Genomic DNA, 24205 nt, shown 5'->3' on the forward strand with positions numbered 1-24205 from the left:
AGAATATAAACCTAAAACGTGATATAACATTCCTAAATATATATGTATATGCCTTACATAATATAATGATATAATTATAGCTAATATCTTCTCACATATAATAATGTATCTATGAAAACTTATATGGTTCATCTTTAAATGTATGCTGAAAAACACTGAGCCATTGTCTATTGTTAAATACTTATAGACAGACTGACACTACCATCCCCTTAACATCTGTTATCTGATAGAGATGTCAATGTATAAGAATATTTATGACAAAAGAAAATATAAATGTCTGCTGAAAGTAAAGGACCCTATTGTAAGCCTGTAAGAGACATTTTGTTTAACAAGTACATATGAACTTTGTTTGACCTTAAAAACAAGATGGAAGCCATCCTGTTCAGAATCTCTTATATGCATAATATGAAATATACATGGCTTTTAAAATCATTTTTCTTTTTACCTATTATTATTTTAATCAACCCCCAATAACCCCGACAAATCCATGCTGATTACTACTAATAATACCATTTTCATTACTAAAGTCTTGTATGTGGTCCCTTAACATCCCCTCCAAAATCTTGCAGACTACTGATGTTAGGCTGACCGGCCTATAGTTACCCGGGATATATCTCGGCCCGGTTTAAATATTGGTACCATGTTGGCTTTTTTCCAATCAGCTGGCATCATACCCGTCTGTAAACTATCCTTGCAGATCAAGAATGGTCTTTCAATCACCTGGCTGAGCTCTTTAAGAACCCTTGGGTGCAAGCCATCCGGTCCCGGTGATTTATTTTTGTTAAGTTTCTCTAGTTTAGTTCTAAGTCTATCTTCTGTTTGCCACGGCGGTATTTCCTGAGGTGTGTTGTTTAGTTTGGCGTTACAAGCTGGGTTAGTGTAGCCCCCCGATTCTTTTGTGAAGACTGAAGAGAAGAAATGATTTAACACTACCGCCTTTTCCCTGTCCTCTGTGACCAAAACTCCCTTATCGTCCTTTATGGGGCCAATGTGTTCTGGCCTCGCTTTCTTACTGTTAATATACTTAAAGAATTTCTTGGGGTTCTTTTTATTCTCTTCCGCTATGTCTCTCGTGTTCTATTTTAGCTGCCCTGATTTCGTCTTTACATTCCATATTACACTCTTTGTAATGCTTGAATGCTGCCAATGACCCCTCAGTCTTGTATTTTTTGAAGGCCTTTCCTTTAGCATTAATATGCATTTTTATATTGGAGTTTAGCCACCCAGGGTTTAGTTTTGCGCTTTTAACCACTTTACTACCAGTCACGTAACCTCTACGTCGGCTGACTTTGAGTGGTTATACCGGGATGATGCCTCTAGCTAGAGGCATCATCCCGGTACCGTTGTTTGAAGCCGACGGTCGGCTTTCCGTCGGTAACGATCGATGCGGCTCGGGAGCCGCTCGATCGTTACCCGGGGGGGCGGGAGGGGACGTCCCCCCCCTCCCGCCGCCTTCCGCGGCTTTGCTCGGGGCTACCGTCCCACCGGGAGCCCCGAGCACCCAGCCGGCACGTCCGCCGGCTGGATGGAGTCCCGATGAATGCCGGAAACGGCATCGATCGGGTCTCCGATGACGTAACCCGGAGGCGGCGTCCATGACGTCACGTCCGGGTTACTGTGCTGCAAAAGGCGGCAGATTTGAAAAACGGCTGTATGCAAAAATGCCGTTTTCGGCGTTTTGCATACAGGGAAGTGTAGTGGAGGGGTCTAGGGTCTTTTAGACCCTCGATCCCTCCATAAAGTGTACCTGTCACGACATATTGCTGTCACCAGGGATGTTTACATTGCTTGTGACAGCAATAAAAGTGATCAGATTTTTTTTTTTTTTTAAAAACCTGTAATAAAGTTTAAAAAAAAAGAAAAAATAAATAGGAAAAAAAAAAAAAAAAAATTTAGCCGTCCCCGTCACCGTTAGCTCGCGCACAAAAAAAAACGTATACGCAAGTCGAGCCGCAAATGAAATCGCTGTTCAAACCACACATGTGAGGTATCGCCGCGATCGCCAGAGCGTGGGCAATAATTAAAAAAAAAAGAGCTACACTCTAACTCTAAACTGGTAACCGTTAAATAAATTTAAAGCGTCGCAGATTGAGATCTCTATTGACCGTAGTTTGTCGCCATCCCACGGGGGGGCGCAATTTTAAACCGTAACATGTTTGGTATCTATTTACTCGGCGTGACATCATCTTTCACAATATACAAAAAAAATGGGCTAACTTTACTGTTTAGTATTTTTTAAATGCAGTGAAATGTGATTTTTCGAATTTTTTCCAAAAAAATGGCGTTTTAAAGACCGCTGCGCAAATACCGCGTGACAAAAAATTTTGCAATGACCGACATTTTATTCTCCAGAGTCTTTGCTAAAAAAATATATATAATGTTTGGGGGTTCTAAGTAGTTTTCTAGGAAAAAATACTGGTTTTAACTTGTGAACAAAAAGTGTCCGAAATAGGGCTGGGGCTAAAGTGGTTACATTTATTTCCCTTTGGAATGCACTGGTCAATCCCTTTAAGTATGCTTTTGAAGCACTCCCATTTTTCCTCCGTGTTCTTTGTTCCCAGGGTTCTATCCCATTTGATATTTTCTAGCAGAGAGCGCAGTTTTGAGAAATTGGCTCTTTTGAAATTCAGTGTCCTTATATTGCCCTTGTGTTTCCTTTTACTGTAATTAATACTGAAACTAATTGACCTGTGGTCACTGTTTCCTAAGTTGTCCCGTATTTCTATATCTGTGAGCAGGTCTGTATTGTTGGTAATCAGTAGGTCAAGAACCGCATTGTTTCTTGTCGGTGCATTCACCATCTGACCCATGAAATTATCCTGCAAAACATTTAGGAACTGCCGAGCCTTGGCTGAATGCGCGGTTCCTTCTGCCCAGTCTATATCTGCATAATTAAAGTCCCCCATTATAATGACATTTCCCATCCTTGCTGCCAATCCTATTTGTAAAAGGAGGTCCGCCTCCCCCTCCTCCCTCAGGTTGGGGGGCCTATAGCATACGCCCAATATTACTTTCCCCACAGTGCCTTCCCTTTGAAGTTCTACCCATAGGGATTCTGCCTCGTCCATAGCTCCATTATTATCATCCCTCATATTTACCTGTATACTGTTCTTAATATACAGACATACCCCTCCCCCTTTTTTACCTTCTCTATCTCTGCGATAAAGGGAATACCCCTGAATGGTCGCCATCCAGTCATGAGAGCTGTCAAACCATGTCTCAGTAATCCCCACAAAATCTAAGTCGTCCTCAAACATCAGCAGCTCCAGCTCTCCCATCTTGTTAGCCAGGCTTCTGGCATTGGTATACAAGCCTTGTAATTTTGACCGGTTGCATATATCCTCATTTGATGTTTTTAGGCTGCTCTTGTGATTTCTCCCCATACCCCCCCTGGGTTTAGGAGCTTCGAACACCCTACCGCTAATGTCCCCATTTCTGCTCTCTGGATCTTGCTTTCCACTGGGTAATTCTACATCTGTACCCTCCCCCCCCCATCACCTAGTTTAAAAGCCCATCTATCTTTTCGGCCATCTTCTCACCCAGTACGGCTGCACCCTCCCCATTTAGGTGCAATCCGTCCCTACCATAGAGCTGGTGGCCGACTGAGAAGTCGGCCCAGTTCTCCAGGAACCCAAAACCCTCCTTGCTACACCAGCTCCTCAGCCACTTGTTCACTTCCCTAATCTCCCGCTGCCTCTCTGGTGTGGCTCGAGGTACAGGTAGTATTTCTGAAAATACTACCTTGGAGGTCCGAGTCCTCAACTTAGCTCCTAAGTCCCTGAAATCGTTTAGGACTCTCCATCTTCCTCTGCCTATGTCATTGGAACCCACATGTACCATGACAGCTGGGTCTTCCCCAGCCCTACCCAGTAATCTGTCCACCCGATCCGCGATGCTTGGGATACCTATGCGTTTTGCTTGGAGGTATCCCTTTGGAGGAGTCCCTCTTAAAGAAACTGGCAGTCCCACTGGTGTTTGATTCTCAGGTTTCCAGGCTAAATACGGTCACTCTGCTACCAGTGGATTACGCTATGTCTTTTATAGACCCTGTAGACAGGCAGGCTGAGTCTCTTTTCCGCTCTCTTTATGCCCGTGGCAGGTTCAATTTTTAGACCGTTGTTCACCATTACCTTGGTCTCTCAAACCCTAACGGAATGGCCAAAACTTCTGCGCCAGGATTTGGAAGGTCAACCTCCCCCTGAGCTAGCGGAATTGACAGACCAGCTGATACATGGGTTGCAGTATACCTGTGATGCCTCCCTGGACGCGGCCCCGTTAGCCTGCAGGGCGTCTGTGACTGCGGTGACCCTTCGCTGCATGATTTGGCTGAAATGCTGGTCCGGGGACCGGGCTTCCAAAAAGGTGGTGACAGATCTTCCCTTCGTGAGGGATTGTCTGTTCGGAGCTTCGATGGAAGAGATCATAAAAGGTCTCACGGAGGCAAGAGCACCCTGCTTCCGCAGGCCACTAAAAACAGAGAGCCTCGCCGCAAACGTTGTCCTGTCTTCCCAGCTGGCAAGCGGCCCTTTTGCCCTGCAAGGGCGCAGGATAAGCCTCCCATGCCTTCTCGGAAGGTTCCAAGAGACCCTAGGTTGGTAAGTCAATAGCTGGTTCTGCTGGCCCCGCAAACAAGTCCTCCTCAGGCCTGAAGGGGTGCCCTCACTTGTATATGGGCTGGGGGATGTCTTTGCTTCTTTCTGGACCTGTGGACTTCTTTTATTCAAGACAAATGGGTCCATGAGTTGGTCCGATTTACAAGATTGAGTTTCGATCCTTGCCCCGGCAAGGTTCTCTTTCCTTCCAACCTGCACCTGTCCCCGGATCAGCTGCAGGGCCTTCTCAGGGAGGTACAGGATTTTCTCTCACAAGGGGTCATTGTACCAGTTCCGGAGTCTAGATTGTTTTCAGGGAATTTACTCAAACCCTTTTTACTGATCCTGGGAAGGAGGGCAAGGTCCGTCCAATCTTGGACCTTAAGGCTCTGAACCGCGTTGTGCGGGTCCAGAAATTCAGGATGAGTCCATTTGCACTGTAATGGCTTCCCTTCATCAAGGGGATTTTCTAGCCTCTATCGATATCAAGGACGCTTGCCTTCATATCCCAAACTGTCAGGCATAAGCGTTTTCTTCGCTTCGCCGTGGACAGTTTGTGACGTTACGCTTTGGTTTAGCTTCAGCTCCTCGGGTGTTCACAAAAGTGTTGGTCTTGGTGCATGCCTTGCTCAGACAGAGGCGTTTTGCAGTACTGGGGTACCTGGACAATCCGAGTAGAGTCTTGATCTGTCCTACAAGACATTTTGGACATCACTATGCGAATTTTACAAGCGTTCGGCTGGACGCTGAATTTTCAGAAATCAGCTTTGACTCCAACAGATTGGATTACCTGGGTCTGACTTTCGATTCCTCCTCGGCTCGGATGTTTTTTCTGGAGGCGAAACTGCAAAAATTGCAGCATGCGATTCTGTTGTCCAACTGCTGGTCATCTCTCAGGACTTGCATGCAAGTGCTGGTTTTTATAGTCTCCACCTTCGAGGCGGTTCCGTTTGCTCAGTTTTACACTAGACCTCTGCAAAGGGAGATTCTTGCCAAATGGGACAAGAATCCTTGATCCCTGGACAGTCTGATCTGCTTGAACCGGAGTATGAGGAGCGCCTTGTTGTGGTGGCTCCGCTCCCTGGCGCTTCGGCAGGGAAAATCTTTTCTTCCCCTGTACTGGACGGTGATCTCCACAGACGGCCGAGGGTGTTTGGGCTCAGGAGAAGTCCAGTCTGCCAATCAACATCCTGGAAATTTGCGCGATCAGGCTTTGCCTGTCACAGTGGACGGATCGTCTACAGGGATGTCCGGTAAGGGTTCAATCGGACAAAGCCACAGCTGTGGCATATGTCAATCATCAAGGGGGCACAAAGAGTGCCCTTGCAGCCAAAGAAGTAGCTGATATTCTAAGGTGGGCAAAATATGTTCCAGTCCTCCCTGCTGTGCACATTCCAGGGGTGGAAAATTGGCAGGTGTGAGTCTCGAAGGGTTTCCCACTGTTCCCTTTCGGTATCGTAGCTGCTGGAGTTTCTACAAAGTGGTGTAGATCAGTGTTTTTCCCTGGGTACCATGAAGGGCCAGATTTCAGCCTTGGCAAATTTTTTCTCCCATTGCCACAAATTCCTTAGTGCACACCTTCATGCAGGGGGTTCGCCGTTTGGCTCCTCCGGTAAGGTCCCCGGTACCTCCGTGGGATCTTAATCTGGTGCTTTCGGTTCTTCAAAAACCTCATTTGAAAATATTGGGGATATTCCCTCTACTGACTCTATCACAGAAGGTGGCCTTCTTGGTGGCTATTACTTCTGCACGCAGGGTTTCAGAACGGTCTAAGTTGTCCTGTCGGTCACCTTACTTGGTTGTTCACAGGGACAAAGTGGTTCTCCGTCACTATCAGTTGTTCCTTCCTAAGTTCATGTCGGATTTCCACTTGAATGAGGACCTACTGTGTCCTAAGCCAAAACATCCAAAAGAGATTGCCTTACATTCCCTGGATGTGGTTCGAGCCATCAGGGTGTACCTGGCAGCGACTGAGTCGATTCACAAATCGGATTCCTTATTTGTTCTGGTGGTTCTCGTAAGGGGCAGGTGGTGCAGGCCTATTCCATTAAGGGTCAGGTTCCTCCTTTCCCTGTTAAGGCGCATTCTACGAGGGCGCTTAGTGTCTCCTGGGCCTTCAGGTGTCAGTGGTCCAGGTTTGCAAGGCGGCCACCTGGTTGTCTGTGCACACATTTACAAAGGTTTACAAGGTGGATGTCCTGGCATCTGCAGATGCTGCTTTTGGCCGCAAAGTTTTGCAGACCGCTGTTGCAGAGGCTACGGCCTCCTGAGGGCATGTTTTATTTCCTGGTAGGTGAGCTCCAGTTGTTTCTTGGTTACCTGGTTAGCTAGGTTTAGCCTTTTTTGGGAATTCTGTTTTTTGCGGTTTCCCACCCCTCATGATGACACTGCTTTGGGACGTTGCAACAGTTAATGAAAATGTGAAGCTATGTCTGTCAATGAACAAAAGAGAAAACTGGATTTTTGTCTTACCGTAATATCCTTTTCTCTGATGTTCATTGACAGACACATCACCCACCCCTCTGTGGAGTTGGGTTATGTATTCTTCTGATACTGCTTCTGAAACTGAGATCCTCTGGGGCTACCCTAGGGGTGTAGTCAAGCTTTAACTTTTCCGCTTAGTTGTCCTACTCCTAAGTAGTGAACCGACGTAGCCCTATGTCAATCGCGCGCATAGTGCTGGGGAGATCACCGGTCTCTGTGGTCATTTCACAAGCCCCCCCCCCCCCCCCCCCCACAGTTAGAAAACACTCCCCTAGGCTCACACTTAACCCTTTGATCACCACTGTTAACCCCTTCCCAGCCAATGTCATTATCACTGTAACAGTGCATATTTTTAGCACAGATTACTGTAGTAATGTCACTGGTCCCCCCAAAAGTGTCAGAAATGTCAGGGGTCTGATCTGTCCGGCGCAAAGTCGCAGTCCTGCTAAGAATCACAGATTGGCACCATTACTAGTAAAAAAATAAATAAATAAAAATTACATAAATCTTTCCCCTAGTTTGTAAACATAACTTTTGCGCAAACCAATCAAAATACGTTTATTGCGATTTTTTTTTTTATTTTTTTTTTTTTTTTTTTTTAACCAAAAATATGTAACGGAGTATAAATTGGCCTAAAAGTGTGAAAAATGTTGATTTTCGAATTTTTTTTTGGGAAGGTTATATGGCAGAATGAAAAATATTGTTTTTTTGTGTTTTGCTTTTTCAGAATTGCCACTCCTTTTTTTTATAGTGCAAAACATAAAAATCACACAGGTGATCAAATACCACCAAAAGAGAGCTCTATTTGTGGGAAGAAAAAGGACATCCTATTTTGTTTCGGTACAGTGCCATACTACCGCGCAATCATCCGTTAAAATAGCACAGTCCCGAATCGCAAAAAATTGCCTGGTCATTAAGGGATAAAATCCTTCCGGTCCAAAACTGGTTAAAGTAGAAGTCCACCCTAACACTAAAATCTCTAAATCTACTTGCATCCACAATCTAAGACTAACCTAACTAGCCCTGTAAAGAAGAAATCGCTTTACATACCTTTTTTGAAGCCACTCTGGTCCTGTCCCGCGGTCAGCTGTCAACTGTGGCTTCACTGTGGAGGCGGGTTCAGAAGAGGCAGCTATGGAAGCCCCATAGTAACTCTATGGGTGACATTACTTCCCATTAATTTTCCAGCCATTGTCTCCGGTCTCCAGCGGCGGAAGACTCCAGCTTCCGCCGCTGGAGACCGGGCTGAAGTGGCTTCAAAAAAAGGTATGTATATTGATTTTTCTCCTTTACAGGGCTAAATAGGTTAGTCTTAGATAGTGGATGCTTGTAGATTTAGAAATGTTGGTGTTAGGGTGGACTTCTACTTCAATCATAGACCATTCAATTTGTTTCAAACACATTGAATTAAATAATATAAAAATATTATAGCTTTTCAGGTAAATTTCGATTGTGATAAAGGGCAGCGCAGAAAGGCCCACCACTCACTTGACGTTAGAAGCAAATGTAACTGACCTGTTATAAAGCAATTCTCGAAGGTTATTTTGTTTGTTACTGATTTAAATTACTAGATTTACATTATTATATATGAAAACTGTAACAAATGTGGATTTTTTTACAAAGACCTACATTGTCTCATTGTTTTGTTATAATTTCTTCTGCAGACTTCAATTGATATTTTGACTACAGTTGTGAGGAACACAAAGCCACCTCTTTCAGAGCTTCTCATCTGCCAGGCATTTCCTGCAGTTGCCCAGTGTACCCTACGTACAGATGACAATACCACCATGCAGGTACTCCTTTTAATGTTGAGGTTCGCATTTCTTGAGACCAATATATAGTGTTTGGAGGCTGTGGGGTGAAATGGCTATAATTACATAAGTATCATTGGCTGTGATATGGTGTTGAAACCTAGGATTTATTGCATTTTCTTGTTTCAGAATGGTGGCGAATGTCTTCGAGCCTACGTTTCTGTTGCATTGGAGCAGATTGCACAATGGCAGGATGAGCAGGGCCATAGTGGTCTTTGGTATGTTATGCAAGTAGTTAGCCAGCTACTGGATCCTCGCACATCTGAATTTACTGCAGCATTTGTAGGGCGCCTTGTCTCTACCCTAATTTCTAAGGCTGGACGTGAACTGGGAGAAAATCTGGACCAAATTTTGCGAGCTATCCTCAGCAAGATGCAGCAAGCAGAGACGCTTAGTGTCATGCAGGTAATGTAAAACAGATCTTTATCATTACTCTATAGCCATTGTATGTACTTCTGGGAAGTGACTACTTTTTTCTTTTTAGTCTTTAATTATGGTGTTTGCACATCTAGCAAACTCTCAACTGGAGCCTTTGCTTGAGTTCCTTTGCAGTCTGCCTGGCCCAACTGGTAAACCAGCTCTAGAATTTGTAATGACAGAATGGATGAGTCGACAACATTTGTTCTATGGGCAATATGAAGGCAAAGTCAGGTGAGCAAGATTTTGTTTTATATCTGAATTGTGATTTTGTTCATCTATAACCTGCATCTATAAACAATCTGTTTTGACACTTTATTTTAGGAAATTTTGTTTTCAGCTTTTAAAATTTCAGTGGGTTAAATATGACCTATAGCTACTATTGATCATCAGCTCTTTTTTGATAGGGTTTTCCAATTACTACTGTTGGGAGGTGTAATTATCTTTTAAGCAGGTTACCTACAGATGTCTGTGATTTGTAGTTTGTGTTCTCTCCATAATGTGCCTTTCTTGCCCTCATAGTGCAGTGGCTTTGTGCAAGATTCTCCAGTATGGCATTACAATGGATGACAAGAGACTACAGGATATTAAAGTAAAGGGAGATGAAATATTTGATATAGAAGAAGGAATCCGCACCAGATCTAAAACATCCAGAAGTATGTTCTTACCATTTATAAACCAAAACTGTGGCTTTTGAGTCCTTTGATGTGGTGACTATATATTTCTTTAGTCAGGCATTTTTCCTTTAAACTTCACCTGGTGATGCTGCCATTAACACACTTCCTGTCCTAGGGTGTCAACAATGCCTGTACTGTATCTATGGAGGCGTTCCTTCTACTGGCAAAAAAAGGCAGGAATCAGTGGCTAGGCATAATTCCTCCCAGCTCAGCACAGCCTTGAAAGGCTTTTGTGGATTCCTTGAATTGGTATGGGCATGAGCTTCTGGAGACAACTACTCCTAAAGTTATCAGGATGGGAATGTAGTGCTGCCTCAGAACCCCCTAACATCCTAGTATATCCTCACTTAACTGATAAGTTGTATGCGGACTGTGCTCAACCTGTGATGGTAATCATTTCACCAAAAAAGTTTGCTCAACAATAGCCTGTGGAAAGGGAGTTTAAAAAAAAATAGATTATGCCAGCCAGCAGTTTCCCATCTCAACAAGTTCCCAACGGTTCCTGTGGATCAAGTATAGGTCTTAAAGGATGCTATAGACCAGCACCTGGAAGCTTTATTGGCTAGTCGTAGCAGCCTTGCAAACCAGTGGTTGCAGCTGTTGGAGTGTGTAAGGGCACTCAAGGTCTGGGCTGTACTGATGTCAGATAGGCTCTAAACCTAGGGCCACCAAGTCCAGTTGGTATCTGGATGATTTCCCCTGCCCACTTAACTTCTCAGAGCACTCCTAAAGGCTCTGTTCGGAAGCATTCTCATTGTTTTTGGGCAAAACGCTATGGCTAAAGTGACCTTGTAAGAAGCAGGTTGAATATTTACCCTTTCAAGGGGAACATTTGTTTGGCCCTGCCTTAGATGACTACATCCAAAAGATAACACTGGGTAAAAGTACCTTGTTGCTGCCCAAGAAAAGGGCAAGTCTACAGAGTAGAAGCCTACACTTTCTTCTACTTCCAAAAAGCATTTCTATCATTGGTTACAGGTCTCGGGCCCCAAGCCCAACTCCCAGTTGCGCAAGAAGAAATAGACTTTAGAAACCTCCAAACCCGAGACAAGTCCTCTTCACAGGGTTGCCTCCGCTCGTTTGTGTAGGTGCGATTTACTCTGTTGAAATTTCGTCAAGGGAGATTGTGGATAATTGGGTTCACAGTGTAGTGGCTTGGGGTTGCAAACCTATTTCAGGTATCCCCCTTTACGCTTTATGCACTCAAATGTCTGCTGTCATTAGGATTAACCGCACTGGTTCTAGAGGGAGAGAAGTTTCATGGATTCTACTCTTCCTGGTCCTCAAGTCGAACAGCAATGTTTGTCCAATTCTAGATCTGAAAGGACTCAATAAGTTCCTTTTGAGTGCAAAAATTCTAGATAGAATTTGTCCATTAAGCAGCGACCTCCCTGCATAAGAGGGACTTCCTGGTGTCAGTGGAAATTCAGGGTACGTATCTGCATACGCCAATTTTCCAGCCTCACCAGAGGTTTCTGTGAAGGATTGATACTATCGCAGCCTGCTGCTGGGCTCCCAGGCTCCACTGATCCCAGGGTATTCAGCAATGTGTTTGCTCAAGGCATGGGTCTCCTGCACACCCTGGGTATTTCTTTAATTGAATACTTGGACGATCTGCTGCTCAGGTAGCAGTCTGTTCCAGTCCTAGAGCCCAATGTTCGTTGCACAGTACCGACTCTGGAAATATTCAGGTGGATCCTGACCCTCTAAAATCTAGCCTTGCCTCCAACTCCAATATTTGGACTACATGGCCAATCCTTTTGTTGCTCATGCAAATACCACTGGACAGTAACTCTCCCGATATAGCAATTGGATTCCCTGCACAGTTTTACACAGGAAAGCTCTATTTTAAGTCCATCGAAGGTCCTTATTTTAACGAAAGCCCTAATGAAGAGGGAGTTACTTTGACCTCAGAAATGCATTGGCTTTTATTTATTTTTTTGTTATTTAACGTTGGACTATTCCCAGCCGTCAGCAGCTGAATTTTGGGGGGGGGATGGGGGGAGTGCGGCCTTCACTGAGAGGTGTTTGAGATGCTCTGCTGGATGTGGGGAATGCTGGATGTGGACCACCTCTGTGGCTAATATTTGTAAGGCTGCTACCTGGTCCTCAGTTCATACTTTTACTAAGCTCTGCCAGGTAGATCTTCAAGCCTCATTGGACACAGCCTTTGGTTTCAGGAGCTTGCAGACTGCTGTTTGAGGTTCTAACCCATTCTGGTTTTTGTTTTTGAAGCCTGTTGCTGTGTTGCCCTCCCCTAATGTTCAGTGCTTTATAACATCCCTGTTGTAATAGATACAAGAAGCATCCTATGATTTACAATAGAGAAATTGTGAAATGTTGTTTTACCTTTTTAAAGCCCTTTTGTAGGAATAAATCAGAATCAACAGGGATACAGAATAAAAAAAGACTATGACGACGTATGAGCTTTATTTATAGTTATATTTTTAGACCACTTCAGGCTACACATGTACACAGGCACCTAGCCATTTATAGCCTAACTCCATATTTAACGTTCCTTTTAATTTGTTTGTGCCAAACTTACTATTTACCACACTAACACAGGTGCGCTTGCTGTACAAGTTGTATTAACAATATGTAACCTCAGCTAATTACCAGTACAGCTCTGTGTTTTGGGCAATGAGAGGAGAACTTCTCATCTCTCTCCTGGAACAAAAAAATAGGGCTAAGCACAGCTCAGCCATTGATGGGCAGCTTTGTATTCTATGAATTAATGCAAAGCTTCCTCTTTTGGCTGAGGTGGCAGTTGTGACGTTATCCGTCCACCTGAGCAAATCGGCAGAAACTTTGCCTTCATTCATAGAATACAAAGCTTCCTGTGAACAGCTTGTCAGCTGTTTTGTTCCCGGAGTGAAACTGGAAGTGCAAGTGCATCTGGTAATGCAATGCATAGTTTTTTGGCCCTAAACATACTAGTTAAAGGGACAATAAACATAAAGTCAGGCTTTAATATTATGCAAATAGTTACATTGCTGTCATGCAGTGTGATAAACTCTTTCATAACCTTGTCAGTGTGAAGGGTGACCGCTACGCTTTTTTAAAAAAAAAAAAATTTCTTCCACCCTTTAGTCCTGCAAATCCTTTTCTTTGCCATATAGACATGTTATCCATCATTGTTGTTTTCATTGTAAATGTCTCTGGCTAATGTGACTTTATTTAATAGATCATCAAATCAGGCATTTGTGCTATACATTCTTTGTTATGGTGTGCATTACATTTTGATATGTATTTTTCATAGATCCTCAACGTTTTACAACCATACCCCTACTGATTAAGATCTATAAACTGATAATTAATGAGCTGTCAAGTGTCATTGAAGCTAATGCTACAAGGCAGACTGAAGAGGAGTGGGCCCAGGGTAATGGAGGTAAGACTGCTCTGGGAGAATTTTCATTACTTTTTGCTTTGAAAAGACAAATGATAAACATCAACTCAGGCCACAATTTCTGGGGGATTGTAAAGTCAGAAGGTTTTTTAATCCTAATGCATTCTATGCATTAAGGTAAAAAAAAAAAAACACCTGTATGCAGCAGCCCCCCGTAATGCTTACCCCGAGCCCACTATCGATCCAGTGATGTCCACATCTGTCTCAGCCATCCAGGACTCCCCTCCTCATTGCCTAAGACACAGCAGAGTGAGTGACAGCTATGATCATGCGCTAGGTGCTGCGGACATCCCATCCAAGATAGCAGTACATAGAAGGGGTCTCGGTGTTTCTAGATGTCTGCATAAGGGGGCCTTTTACTATACATGCCACGTTTAATCACTAGAGGATTTTAGATGTAAGATACATCCTTAAAAAAAATCTTCAAAGTTTCTAGGACATATTACTTCTAACTTCTTTTCCCCTGCTGCTATTACTTCCTTTTTATATTACACAACAGGAGCTGCTGTCAAATGCAGACACTTTCATGGAAAGTGACACATGCCAATAATCTACAATAGTCATTATATAAATACAGTTTAACATTTTTTATTATTGCAGGGTTTCTCAACCTTTTTGCCTCAGAGGGTCCCTTGGCAAAAAGTTTGAGAGCTTGGGGAACCCCTAAAATATTTTGGATTCACAACTCACAGAACATTGTTATCAGCGAGCAGGTTGATTATAACCGTATATTTTAGCATTAAACATTAAAACTTACCTTTTTTAATGTGAACTTTTATGCTTGCTCTTTCTCTGCACAGATGCTCAATTCTCGGTTAATCTTGAGATAACCCGAGTGCGCGGGGTACAGGGGACAGCAGTCTACATCAGCCTTTTTAAACCAGGGTGCCTTGGCAAAATGCCTAAAAATGGTCACAAACTGCCCAAAAAGTGTCAGCAAGCCAGCGAGTGAATCAAGGCTGCCTTTTTGTTACATAAAGCCACAGGTTTTTATTCTGCAGCATTACAGCCTTGGGCACAGTTCACAGCTACACTAAAATACCAGTTAGTATCAGTTTGCAAAGATAGAGAAACAAATCACCTCTAATGTTGGGTGGCCCATGTTTGTAGATGCTGCTTTGATATGTAAAACTATTGATTTTGTTTTTTTACATTTGGGGTGCCTCAAGATTGTGTATTTCAAAGGGTAACTGAAAAAAGGTTGTGACACTGGTCTACGTTACAATAGCTGAGTGTTGATAGGCCCGTTCTGACACGCTGTTCCCACCAGTTGTCCTCTTGTCCATCCCATGTGATGTCATATACAAGGCACCTGGGATGGACAGGAGGGGCCTGTGGGGAACAGCACACACACTTGTTTCCTTGCACTGCTCTGTGTGCAGGGGAGATCATATCATGATACAAGTGTCGGGTAAAAGGGAACATGATCTACCCCGTCAACTGCCTGCAATTTATGAATAAATCGTTGCAGCACCCTGGTTGGGAAACCCTGGTCTATTGTTAAACTCATTCAGCCAAAGAGGTTCACTTTATGCCACAGATGCCTTTGCGACACTGGTAATTTAATTTATATTCCCTAGCTATGCTCTGGTGTTGCCCCAAGTTGTTTAGATACTGGCACAATATTGTAGACTGCATACATTTGTCGTTTGATACTCTTATTAACTTGGACCCCACGAAGCTCATTTTAGGCTGGCTAGAGATCCCTGATAAGAATGGTTTTCTGCCTATCGCCTTTAGCAGGTTATTATATTTAACTCTGGAAGCTAATTGCTACACAATGGCTCTCCTCTTCACCTCCCAGTGGATCCAAGAGGTTAATTTGATAAGCCTTGCTTAGAGAAGATAACCTACCAAAGAGGGGTTGTCTGAACGCGTTTGAAAAGATGTGGGGAGCTTGGTTGGGTACTCTTTTATGAGACACTGTTGACCTTAAAGTGCTTTTAAAAGCTCAAGGCTTTTTAACTTCATGCATTTTTTCTAGTTAGCAGGTCTTTTGAGCAAGCCCCTCAGGAGATCTGATTGGTTTCAGTATATCATTCAGTATGGCTTTAGATGTGCTCCAGGTTTAGCTTGACAGCTGAATTGGATACTCTACTGAATTAATATGCTGTTTTGGATTTCTCTCTCGTTCATTGACGGACACAGCTTCAAATCTTCATAACCGTTGGGTTTTACTGCCCCCTACAGGAGTAGGACACTAGGCAGAAAAAAATTCTGGGCACGCCCATGGGCAGTCCCAGGGGATATACTCCCTCTCTCTGCTATAGGCACTGTTTTTTTTTCTGCCTAGTTAGGAGTAAGGACCTAGTTCCTTGCTGGGATCTTTGGTACTGGCAATTCTTTCCCCTGGATTTTTCCTGTGAGATCTACAATCAACTGCCGGACTGGGCGACGAGCTGGATAATCCAGATCCAGTAATCGCCCCAGTCTGGCCAGCAAGAGTATGCAGACCTCGGCTCCACGCTAGGTCGGCCACGTCATAGCCCCACCGGACAGGGGCTGGCCTGCAAGAGGGGTTTTGTCTGGAGCGTTGCCTACCTCGTTCCTGATATGGTAAGTAGCTGTCCCCCCTCTACCCCTGGAGGGTTTTGGGGTGGATGTGGGCTGACCCTTAGGACGGTCGGACCCCCGGGTTCATCTACTTCCCGTCAGGTGCCCCCCTTTTTTTCAGTGGACCCCACCCCACTCCCCCCTGCACATATGTAGGGGGCGTTGTACTTGGTGGGGGCTCTTACCAGGGCCCCCCCATTCTGCCTGGGTCTGTCCTTGAGGCCTGGGTTCCTTCCTGGGTCCCTGTAAGCCTCGTGGGGCCCCCATTTTGTTGTAGCCTGTGTTTCTGTACACGGCGACCATGTTTGTGTAGTCCGGTGGCCATTTTCCAGTGGTTTGCCATTGAAAATAGCCATGACAGTGGAGCCCTGTGGGTGGCGATTTCGGTGGTGGGAGCCCCTCCTCATCCCCTGGTGCTGACCCCTGGTTCCTTTCACTTCCTAAATGGGGCGCACGGAGTTCAGATTATTCTGTTGGTTGCAGGTGCCTGTTTCTGCTGGGTGGTGAGTCTGGTGGGATTCTCTCCTCTCTGCTAAAGATCGCTTGGTGCTTGTGCCTGATGACCGGTGCGGGTTGTCCCTTGCAGTGTTCTACACTTTTTGTGGGGTCTCCCTGGTAAATCATGGAGTCTTTGGAGCACATCTCCCCACCTGATCCCCTCTCTGAGGCTGCGGGGCCCTCCGGGTTCCAACCATCCATCGATGCACTGGCGGTGGCCCTGGAGTCCTTTGTGTCGTAGGTGGAGGTGGTCTTTGGGCGACAGGCTAGCAAAAAGCACCCTTCGCCTTTCCTTGCCTCATCTGTCCCATTAGATCCTGAATCTGATTCGGCCACCACGGATGTGGGTCGTCCTGCTTCGTCTGCAACCCAGCGACCAGAATCCTCTGATGGTGAGGATGATTTCTTCAGGTCTGCAACCGCGCATGAAAAGGCGTTGGTGGAAGCACTTATTGTATCTGTGCGGGAGACCTTGAAGATGGAGGATGCAGCTGCGACGAAGGCACAGGTTCCCTATTGGCACTCACAAGTCACCCAGAGCGGCAAAGGTGCTTCCTTTCCCCGCCTATTTTGACAGAATTGTCGCTAAAGAGTGGGGACGACCAAAGCGCCTGTGGGGTCCCTAAGCGCCTTACTAGACTTTGCCCCTATGAGGAGTCCCGGTGATGGACCCTCCGGTTTCCAAATTGAACAAGGCAACCATGATTCTGGTTAAAGAGTTCCCGGTCTTTAAGGATCCAGCTGGCAGGAAGACGGAGGCTGTGGCCCGCAATATGTACACTCTGGCTGGTTCGGCAGTGAGGCCCCATTGCCCTGGTGTCGCAAACTCTGACCGAGTGGGCTAAGCTTTTACGCCGTGACCTGGAGGGAGAATAGCTCCCCCCTGTCTTTGCTGAGCTGGCTGACCAGCTGGTCCAGGGGCTGCAGTTTCTGTGATGCCTCTTTGAATGCGGCTCCCCTAGTGGCACGGCTCTGTTTTGGCAGTGGTCTTTTGGCTCAAATGCTGTTCTGTGGACCAGACTTCTAAAAAGGCCTTGACTGATCTTCTCTTTCAAGGACATCGCCTGTTTGGAGCTACCCTGGATGACATAATTAAAGGTCTCACAGGGGGGAGGAGTACCTTTCTTATGCAGGCTACTAAGGGCAAGGAACCTCATCTGAGACGTGGGCCTTCCTTTTTGGCTCAAGATGTTTTTTCATCCCTCAGGGTCGACTGATAAGGGCTCAAAGCCTTTTGGGCCTCCTCTGGAGGATCTAAACTAATCTGGTTTGGCAAGCCGAGAGTGGGCTTCTCCAGACCTGCGGACAAGGCTTCTTTAGCATAAGTGGGGGCACGTCTTCGCTGGTTTCCGGACCCGTGGACTTTCCTGCAGGACAAGTGGTTCCACTAAGTCGTTCAGTCCGGCTACAAGATCAAGTTTCGCTCTTGTGTCCCAACCCCTCGACTTCCTTCCAACTTGCGCCTGTCCCCGGACCACTTACAAGGTCTATTTGAGGAGGTAGAAGACCTGTTAACATCAAGGGGTGATTGTCCCGTTTCCGACTTCAGAACGTTTTCGGGGTTTTTGCTCGAAACGGTTTAAAGTTCAGAGGAAGGAAGGCAAAGTGCCTCCATTCCTTGACATCAAGGCGCTAAACTGCTTTGTGCGGGTGCAGAAGTTCAGAATGGAGTCCATTTGCACGGTGGTGGCATCCCTGCATCAGGGGGATTTCCTTGCCTCTTGTCAACATCAAGGATGCTCACCTTCACATTTCAATATGTGCCAGTCACCAGCGCTTCCTTCGCTTTGCCGTGAGAGAGGAGCATTATCAGTTTGTGGCGTTACCCTTTGGTCTCGCCTCTGCTCCTCGGATCTTCACAAAAGTGTTAGCCCCAGGGAATCGCAGTACTGGGCTACTTGGGCGATCTCCTTCTGCTCTGGTGGAAAACCTGGAGATCACAATACGAACTCTGCGGGAGTTTGTTGGATTCTGAATTTTCAGAAGTCTACCCTGGTTCCGTCCACAAAGCTGGACTATCTGGGCCTGACTCTAGGCTCTGCTTTAGCCAGAGTGCTCCTTCCTCTGGACCAACTCCAAAAATTGAAGACCGCAATTCGTCCCCTGCTGTCCAACAGATGGTCATCCCTACGGACTTGCATGCGGGTGCTGGGCCTGATGGTGTCTACCTTCGAGGCGGTTTCGTTTGCACAGTTCCATACGAGGTCCCTGAAAAGAGATTCTGACCAAATGGGACAAGATTTCGCAGTCTCTAGACAATCGGATCCAGCCGAGTCGGGGAATGAAGGAGTCCCAAATATGGGGGCTTTGTTTTCTGGCGCTTCAGCTGGGCAAATCCTTCCTTCCCTTGTATTGGACAGTGGTCACCACGGATGCCAGCATTTTGCTCAGGGATCTGGACGCTGGAAGAGTCCAGACTACCGATCAATGTCTTGGAACTCCGAGCAATCAGACTGTGTCTGGACCATTGGACGGATCATCTTTAAGACGTGGCATATGTCAATCACCAAGGGGGCACATTCATGGGGTGGAAAATTGGCAGGCGGATTACCTCAGTCGGCAGACGTTGCACCAAGGGGAGTGGTCCCTTCATCCAGAGGTATTTCATCAGTTGTGTCTCCAGTGGGGCATACCCGAGGTGGATCTGTTGGCGTCTCGGCTCAATAGAAAGGTACAGAGGTTTGTGGCTTGGTCAAGGGATACTCTGGCGGATGCCACACACGCTGGGGGCTAGTATCATTTGATTTTACCCCTTCCCTCCTCTCAAGCTTCTGCCAAGACTTCTACGCAGGATCGAGGCAGAAGGGATTCCGGTCCTCTTAGTGGCTTGCCGGGCTTGGTATGCCGATCTGGTGCAGCTCGTCACCGACGTTCCTTGGAAGCTTCCACTCAGGGAGGATCTTCTGTCCCAAGGACTGATCTTTCATCTTGCTTACAGTCGCTGTCTTTGACCGCTTGGATGTTGAACCCCAGGTGCTGAAGGATAGAGGTTTATCTGAGTCAGTGAATCCTGAACTGCTAAAAGCTAGGAAATCTACTTTTAGGAGGATCTATCCTCGTACGTGGAAGGCATACATTGTGTGTTGTAAGTCTCTTGGGGTGCATCCGCACTCCTTCTCGGTGGCTCAGATATTGACATTCCTTCAACTGGGAATTTAACAGAAATTGGCCTGGAGTACCATCAAGGGGCCAGGTGTCTACTTTGACAGTCATCTTTGGCCACTCACTCCCTGGTATGTACTGTTGTTCAGGGTGTCTTGACATTTGGTTCTTCCAGTGCGGGCTTCGTTGCAGCCTTGGGACCTCAATTCGGTGCTCCAGAAGCCCCTGTTTGAGAATCTTCGGGAGATTTCCCTGCTTACGCTGTCCCAGAAGGTAGACTTTTTGGTGGCTATCACTGTGTTATTCTGTCGTTCACCTTACCTGGTGATTCACAGGGATAAGCTGGCTCTTCGCCCCTGCCCATCGTTCCTTCCAAAGGTTGTCTCTGATTTTCATTTGAATGAAGACACTGTGTGGCCTTCCCTGTGTCCCAGGCCTAAACATCTGAAGGAAATTGCCTTGCATGCCGTGGATGTGGTCCGGGCAATTAGGGTGTACTCTGGCAGCTACAGAGTCTTTCAGGAAGTCAGACTCTTTTTGCTCACGGATGGGCCTTGTAAAGGGTTGTCTACTTCCTCTGCGACCATTTCCAGATGGATCAGACAGACAATGATTCAGGCCTATTCCATCAAGGGTCAGGTTCCTCCTTTCCCTGTTTGGGCGCACTCTACTCAGGTGCTTAGTGCCTCCTGGGCTTTCTGTCATTAGGTGTCCGTAACGCAGGTTTGCAAGGCAGCCACTTGGTCGTCGGTGCACATTTTCCCAAAGTTTTATAAAGTGGATGTGTTGGCATCTGCGGATGCTTCTTTTGGCTGCAAGGTTTTGCAGGCTGCGGTTGAGAGGACTTCATCCTCTTCGAGGGTGTATTGTTTTGTTTTTTCAAGTGGGCTCCAGTTGTTTTGGTTGAGCTCTGGTTGCCTGGTTGGCTACTGTTTAGCCTCGGGATTTATTTTTTTTTTGCTGTTCCCACCCTTCATGCTTTATAATTGTTGGGATGTCCCAAAGCAGTGTTTAAGATCTGAAGCTGTGTCCATCAATGAACAAAAGAAAATGGGATTTTTGATTTACCTTAACATCCATTTCTCTAATGTTCATTGACTGACACAGCACCCACCCCTCTGTGCAGTTGTAATTCTTCTGACACTGCTGTAACTAAACTGAGTGCCTATAGTAGAGAGAGGGAGTATACCTCTCGGACTGCTCATGGGCGTAGCCAGACTTTTTCCTGCCTAGTGTCCTACTCCTGTAGGAGCAGTATAACCCAACGGTTATGAAAATTTGAAGCTGTGTCCGTCAATGAACATCAGAGAAATAGATTTTACGGTAAGTCAAAAATCACATTTCTCTTACGTCCTCTGACAGTCGCCGCCCGATGGTATTGGCCTTCACTAATGGGTAATGGTGCACTCTGCAGGAGCAGGCTAGGCAGATAATTATCAGGTTACTACAAATAAACTTTTGTACCTCTGCACGCCACTAGGGGGACATCCCACAACCATTACCAACAACCCAATCTGATATTACTCCAGTTTCATTCTGCCTAGCGTCAGGAGCAGAGCTTATCTTTTCCTGCAGAGACCTAGCGTCTTGGCTTTCTCCTATATTTTTTTTCTGAATTTTTGTTTTTTCCGTCCACACTATATTTTATTTTCACTTACTATCACTAGTTAGTCAGGGATTCCTTTCCTGGAGGACTACGAGTGACTGCAGAGCTGGTCCTCGGACTGGGTAATATAGATCCTTATGGAGTCCCAGCCTGCCAACGAGCGTCGCAGGTTACTGGTATGCCCAGGCCTTGCAACGACAGTGCCCCTCCAGATGGGGACAAGCCGGCTAAGCTGCGCTTGGCAGAGGATGTCTCAACCCGGATCGCCCACGTGTTGCCAGCGTCCTTCCATGACTGATGGCACCCCCACTTAGGGTGGGAGGTCTCCCGTTTTTTGAGCGGTGCCCACTGCTGGACTGGTGAGTACTAAACCCCCTTGTCCCTGGGTTTTTTTGGGGGAGTTGTGGGCCCACTCCTGGGGATAGCGGGGCGGACGGTTTCTGTAGGATCCCTCTTCTGGCCGGGTTGGGGTTCACCCCTCCCTGCCCCTGTTGGGGGCGCTGTATGGGTATGATGTGGGGGTCTCCCTGGGGTCCCTGCTAATAGCCAGAAATGTGTTTGGTGCATTTATTTTGCAGCCGTTTGGAGCGGCCGCCACTTTAGTGGTATGCAGATTCTCAGCTCTGTGTGAAACATCAGCCATGTGGGTTTTCTGCTCAGAATCCTGGGTCGGGCGCCATCTTGGATGTGGGCGACATGCCTAGTAAGGGCAGCGGCCATTTTCCCTGTGACTTTTGTCATAGGCTTTCAATAGACACCTTTTTCTCTTGGCCCGAGGGCTGGCCTCTAGCGATGTGAGGTCACTTCCTCTTTCTCCTGTGTAAAAAAATATGTGACAGGCTGGGGATTTTTGCTCATATCTCGGCCATTATCAGGCCATATCGAATTCTGTTTTTTGCTAGAGTGTTTTCACAAGGGGCCTCATCTGTTAGTGCGGGGGGGGGGGGGGGGTCCGCAGAATCGCCGATTTGCCGATTTTAAAGGGCCAGCATCCCTTTTTATAATTTTAAGGCAAAATGGACTCCCAGAAAAACAAATTCCCTGCAGACCTGGTGGGGGCTTCAGGTACACCTGAATCCTCTTCCATGGCCTCCTTATCTGCTGCCCTTGCGACTTTGGCGTCCCAGGTGCATCTGCTGATGTCAGAACACTCTTCCCTGTCCCCCCCTTCTGAGCGGGATGAGAAGGAGGAAGGAGTCTTTCCCCCTCGGTAGCGCGGGTACGTGCTACAGGGGACGCTACCATTAGCGCCATTAAAGAAGCTCTTGTTCTTGAAGATGAGCCATCTCGGTCACGTAAGCAGTCTGCTTTCGGGTTCGACTGACCCCAGAAGTCTGGTCAGGCTTATACCTGCTCTGAGGAATTTCACAAGATTATGAATGGCCTGTGGCGGCGTATTAAGCACATGGTAGTGCCTAAGCGCCTTTCCGCCCGATATCCTTTCGCGGAGGCGGTAGAAAAACGTTTGACTGTATTCCCAAAAGTGGATCACACTGTGTCTCGGCTGAATAAGTCCACCTTGATGCCAGTGGACGATTCCCCGGTCTTCCGGGATCCGGCGGATAGACGGGTGGAGGCACTCTCCCGTCACATTTATATGGTGGCGGGTTCCCTGTTGAAACCTGTTTTTGCCTCTGTGCTGGCCTCCCCGGCGCTCACGGTATGGGGCAAGGGGCTTCACAGCACCCTGGTGGCAGAGTCTGCTTCGCCGACTGTCCTTGCAATGGTTGATCAGCTCATCCAAACTGGGATGTATCTGTGCAACGCGGCTTTGGACGAAGCTCCCTTGGTCGCACGGTTGTCAGCGGTGGGGATCGTGAGCCGCCGCATTATCTGGTTGAGGAGCTGGTCGGCTGGCCACGCGTCCAAAAGGACGGTGTGTAAGATTCCCTATGAGGGGGGTCGTCTTTTTGGGGAAACTCTGGACGAGTTGATTAATAGGCTCACAGGAGGTAAGAGTATTCTGTTGCCCCAGATCACCGAGAATAAGTCCCCCCGCGCGCGGCGGGGACCCTCCTTCTAGACCCAACGTACTTCCTTTCGTGCCTTCGGGATGCAAGAGAAGTGTAAACCCTTCCGACCCCCGGGTGGCCAGAAGAAACCATGGACGGGTAAGCCAAAAGCCAGACAGTCTGGCTCGGCGCCCGGTCCACCTCTGCCTGAAGGGACGCCCTCACCCGTTGGTGTGGTGAGGGGACGTCTGCGTTGTTTTCAGGAACTCTGGTTGTCCGGCATTCAGGACAGGTGGGTTCCGGAACGGATTCGTTCAGGGTACAAGATCGAATTCCGATCTTGCCCCGCAGACAGGTTCTTCCCGTCTAATCTCCAGCTGTCTCCCGATAGTCTCAGGGATCTCATGGGGGGCAGTGCACAATCTGCCTGCCCAAGGAGTCATTGTACCCGTTCCCTCACGGGAACGTTTTTGCGGTTTTTACTCCAACCTATTCACAGTGCCCAGGAAGTAGGGCAAGGTACGTCCGATTCTGGACTTAAAATCTCTGAACCGCTGTGTGCGAGTGCAGAAGTTCAGGATGGAATCCATCCGGTCGGTGGTAGCATCGTTGAGCTCCGGGGACTTCCTGGCTTCAATAGACTTGTAGGATGCGTATCTACAAACCCCGATTTTCGAGGGTCATCAGAGGTATTTCCGCTTTGCGGAGGCTGGGCAGCACTATCAGTTCGTGGCGTTGCCTTTCGGCCTTGCTTCGGCTCCCAGGGTCTTCACCAGGGTGTTGGCTCCGGTTCTAGCTTTACTGAGTTTTTGCGGGGCATTGCAGTCCTCAGTTACCTAGACGACCTCTTGTTCAGGTTGAACTCATGGGTGAACTTGTCGAGCGATCTGGCAGTGACGGTTCAGACACTCCAGGAATTCAGGTGGACCATCAATTTTCAGAAGTCAGCACTGACTGCCTCAAATTGTCTTCAGCATCTGGGGATGGTTCTGGATTCTGCTCAGTCTCGGGTCTGCCTTCCGAAGGACAAACTCGGCGCTCTCTCCTCTTTGCGGACCTGCATGCGAATTCTGGGCCTGATGGTCTTGGCCTTCAAAGCAGTTCCAT

General features: G+C 46.8%; 2 protein-coding genes across 2 annotated transcripts in view; both read left to right on the plus strand.

Moving 5' to 3' along the window:
• SHISA4 (shisa family member 4) overlaps positions 1-24205 on the plus strand; it is a 477761-nt gene that overhangs the window by 315682 nt on the left and 137874 nt on the right. The window lies entirely within an intron of this gene.
• The window catches only part of IPO9 (importin 9), a 137775-nt gene that overhangs the window by 106382 nt on the left and 7188 nt on the right, over positions 1-24205 (plus strand). The window contains exons 17-21 of the mRNA XM_082244847.1: positions 8741-8869; positions 9017-9292; positions 9372-9538; positions 9827-9960; positions 13241-13369. Coding sequence (XP_082100973.1) covers positions 8741-8869; positions 9017-9292; positions 9372-9538; positions 9827-9960; positions 13241-13369 — 835 coding nt within the window. The remainder of the gene's footprint in view (positions 1-8740; positions 8870-9016; positions 9293-9371; positions 9539-9826; positions 9961-13240; positions 13370-24205) is intronic.

This window comes from Pelophylax lessonae, assembly GCF_965119305.1.
Source record: "Pelophylax lessonae genome assembly, chromosome: 2".
In the NCBI taxonomy this organism is placed as follows: Eukaryota; Metazoa; Chordata; class Amphibia; order Anura; family Ranidae; genus Pelophylax; species Pelophylax lessonae.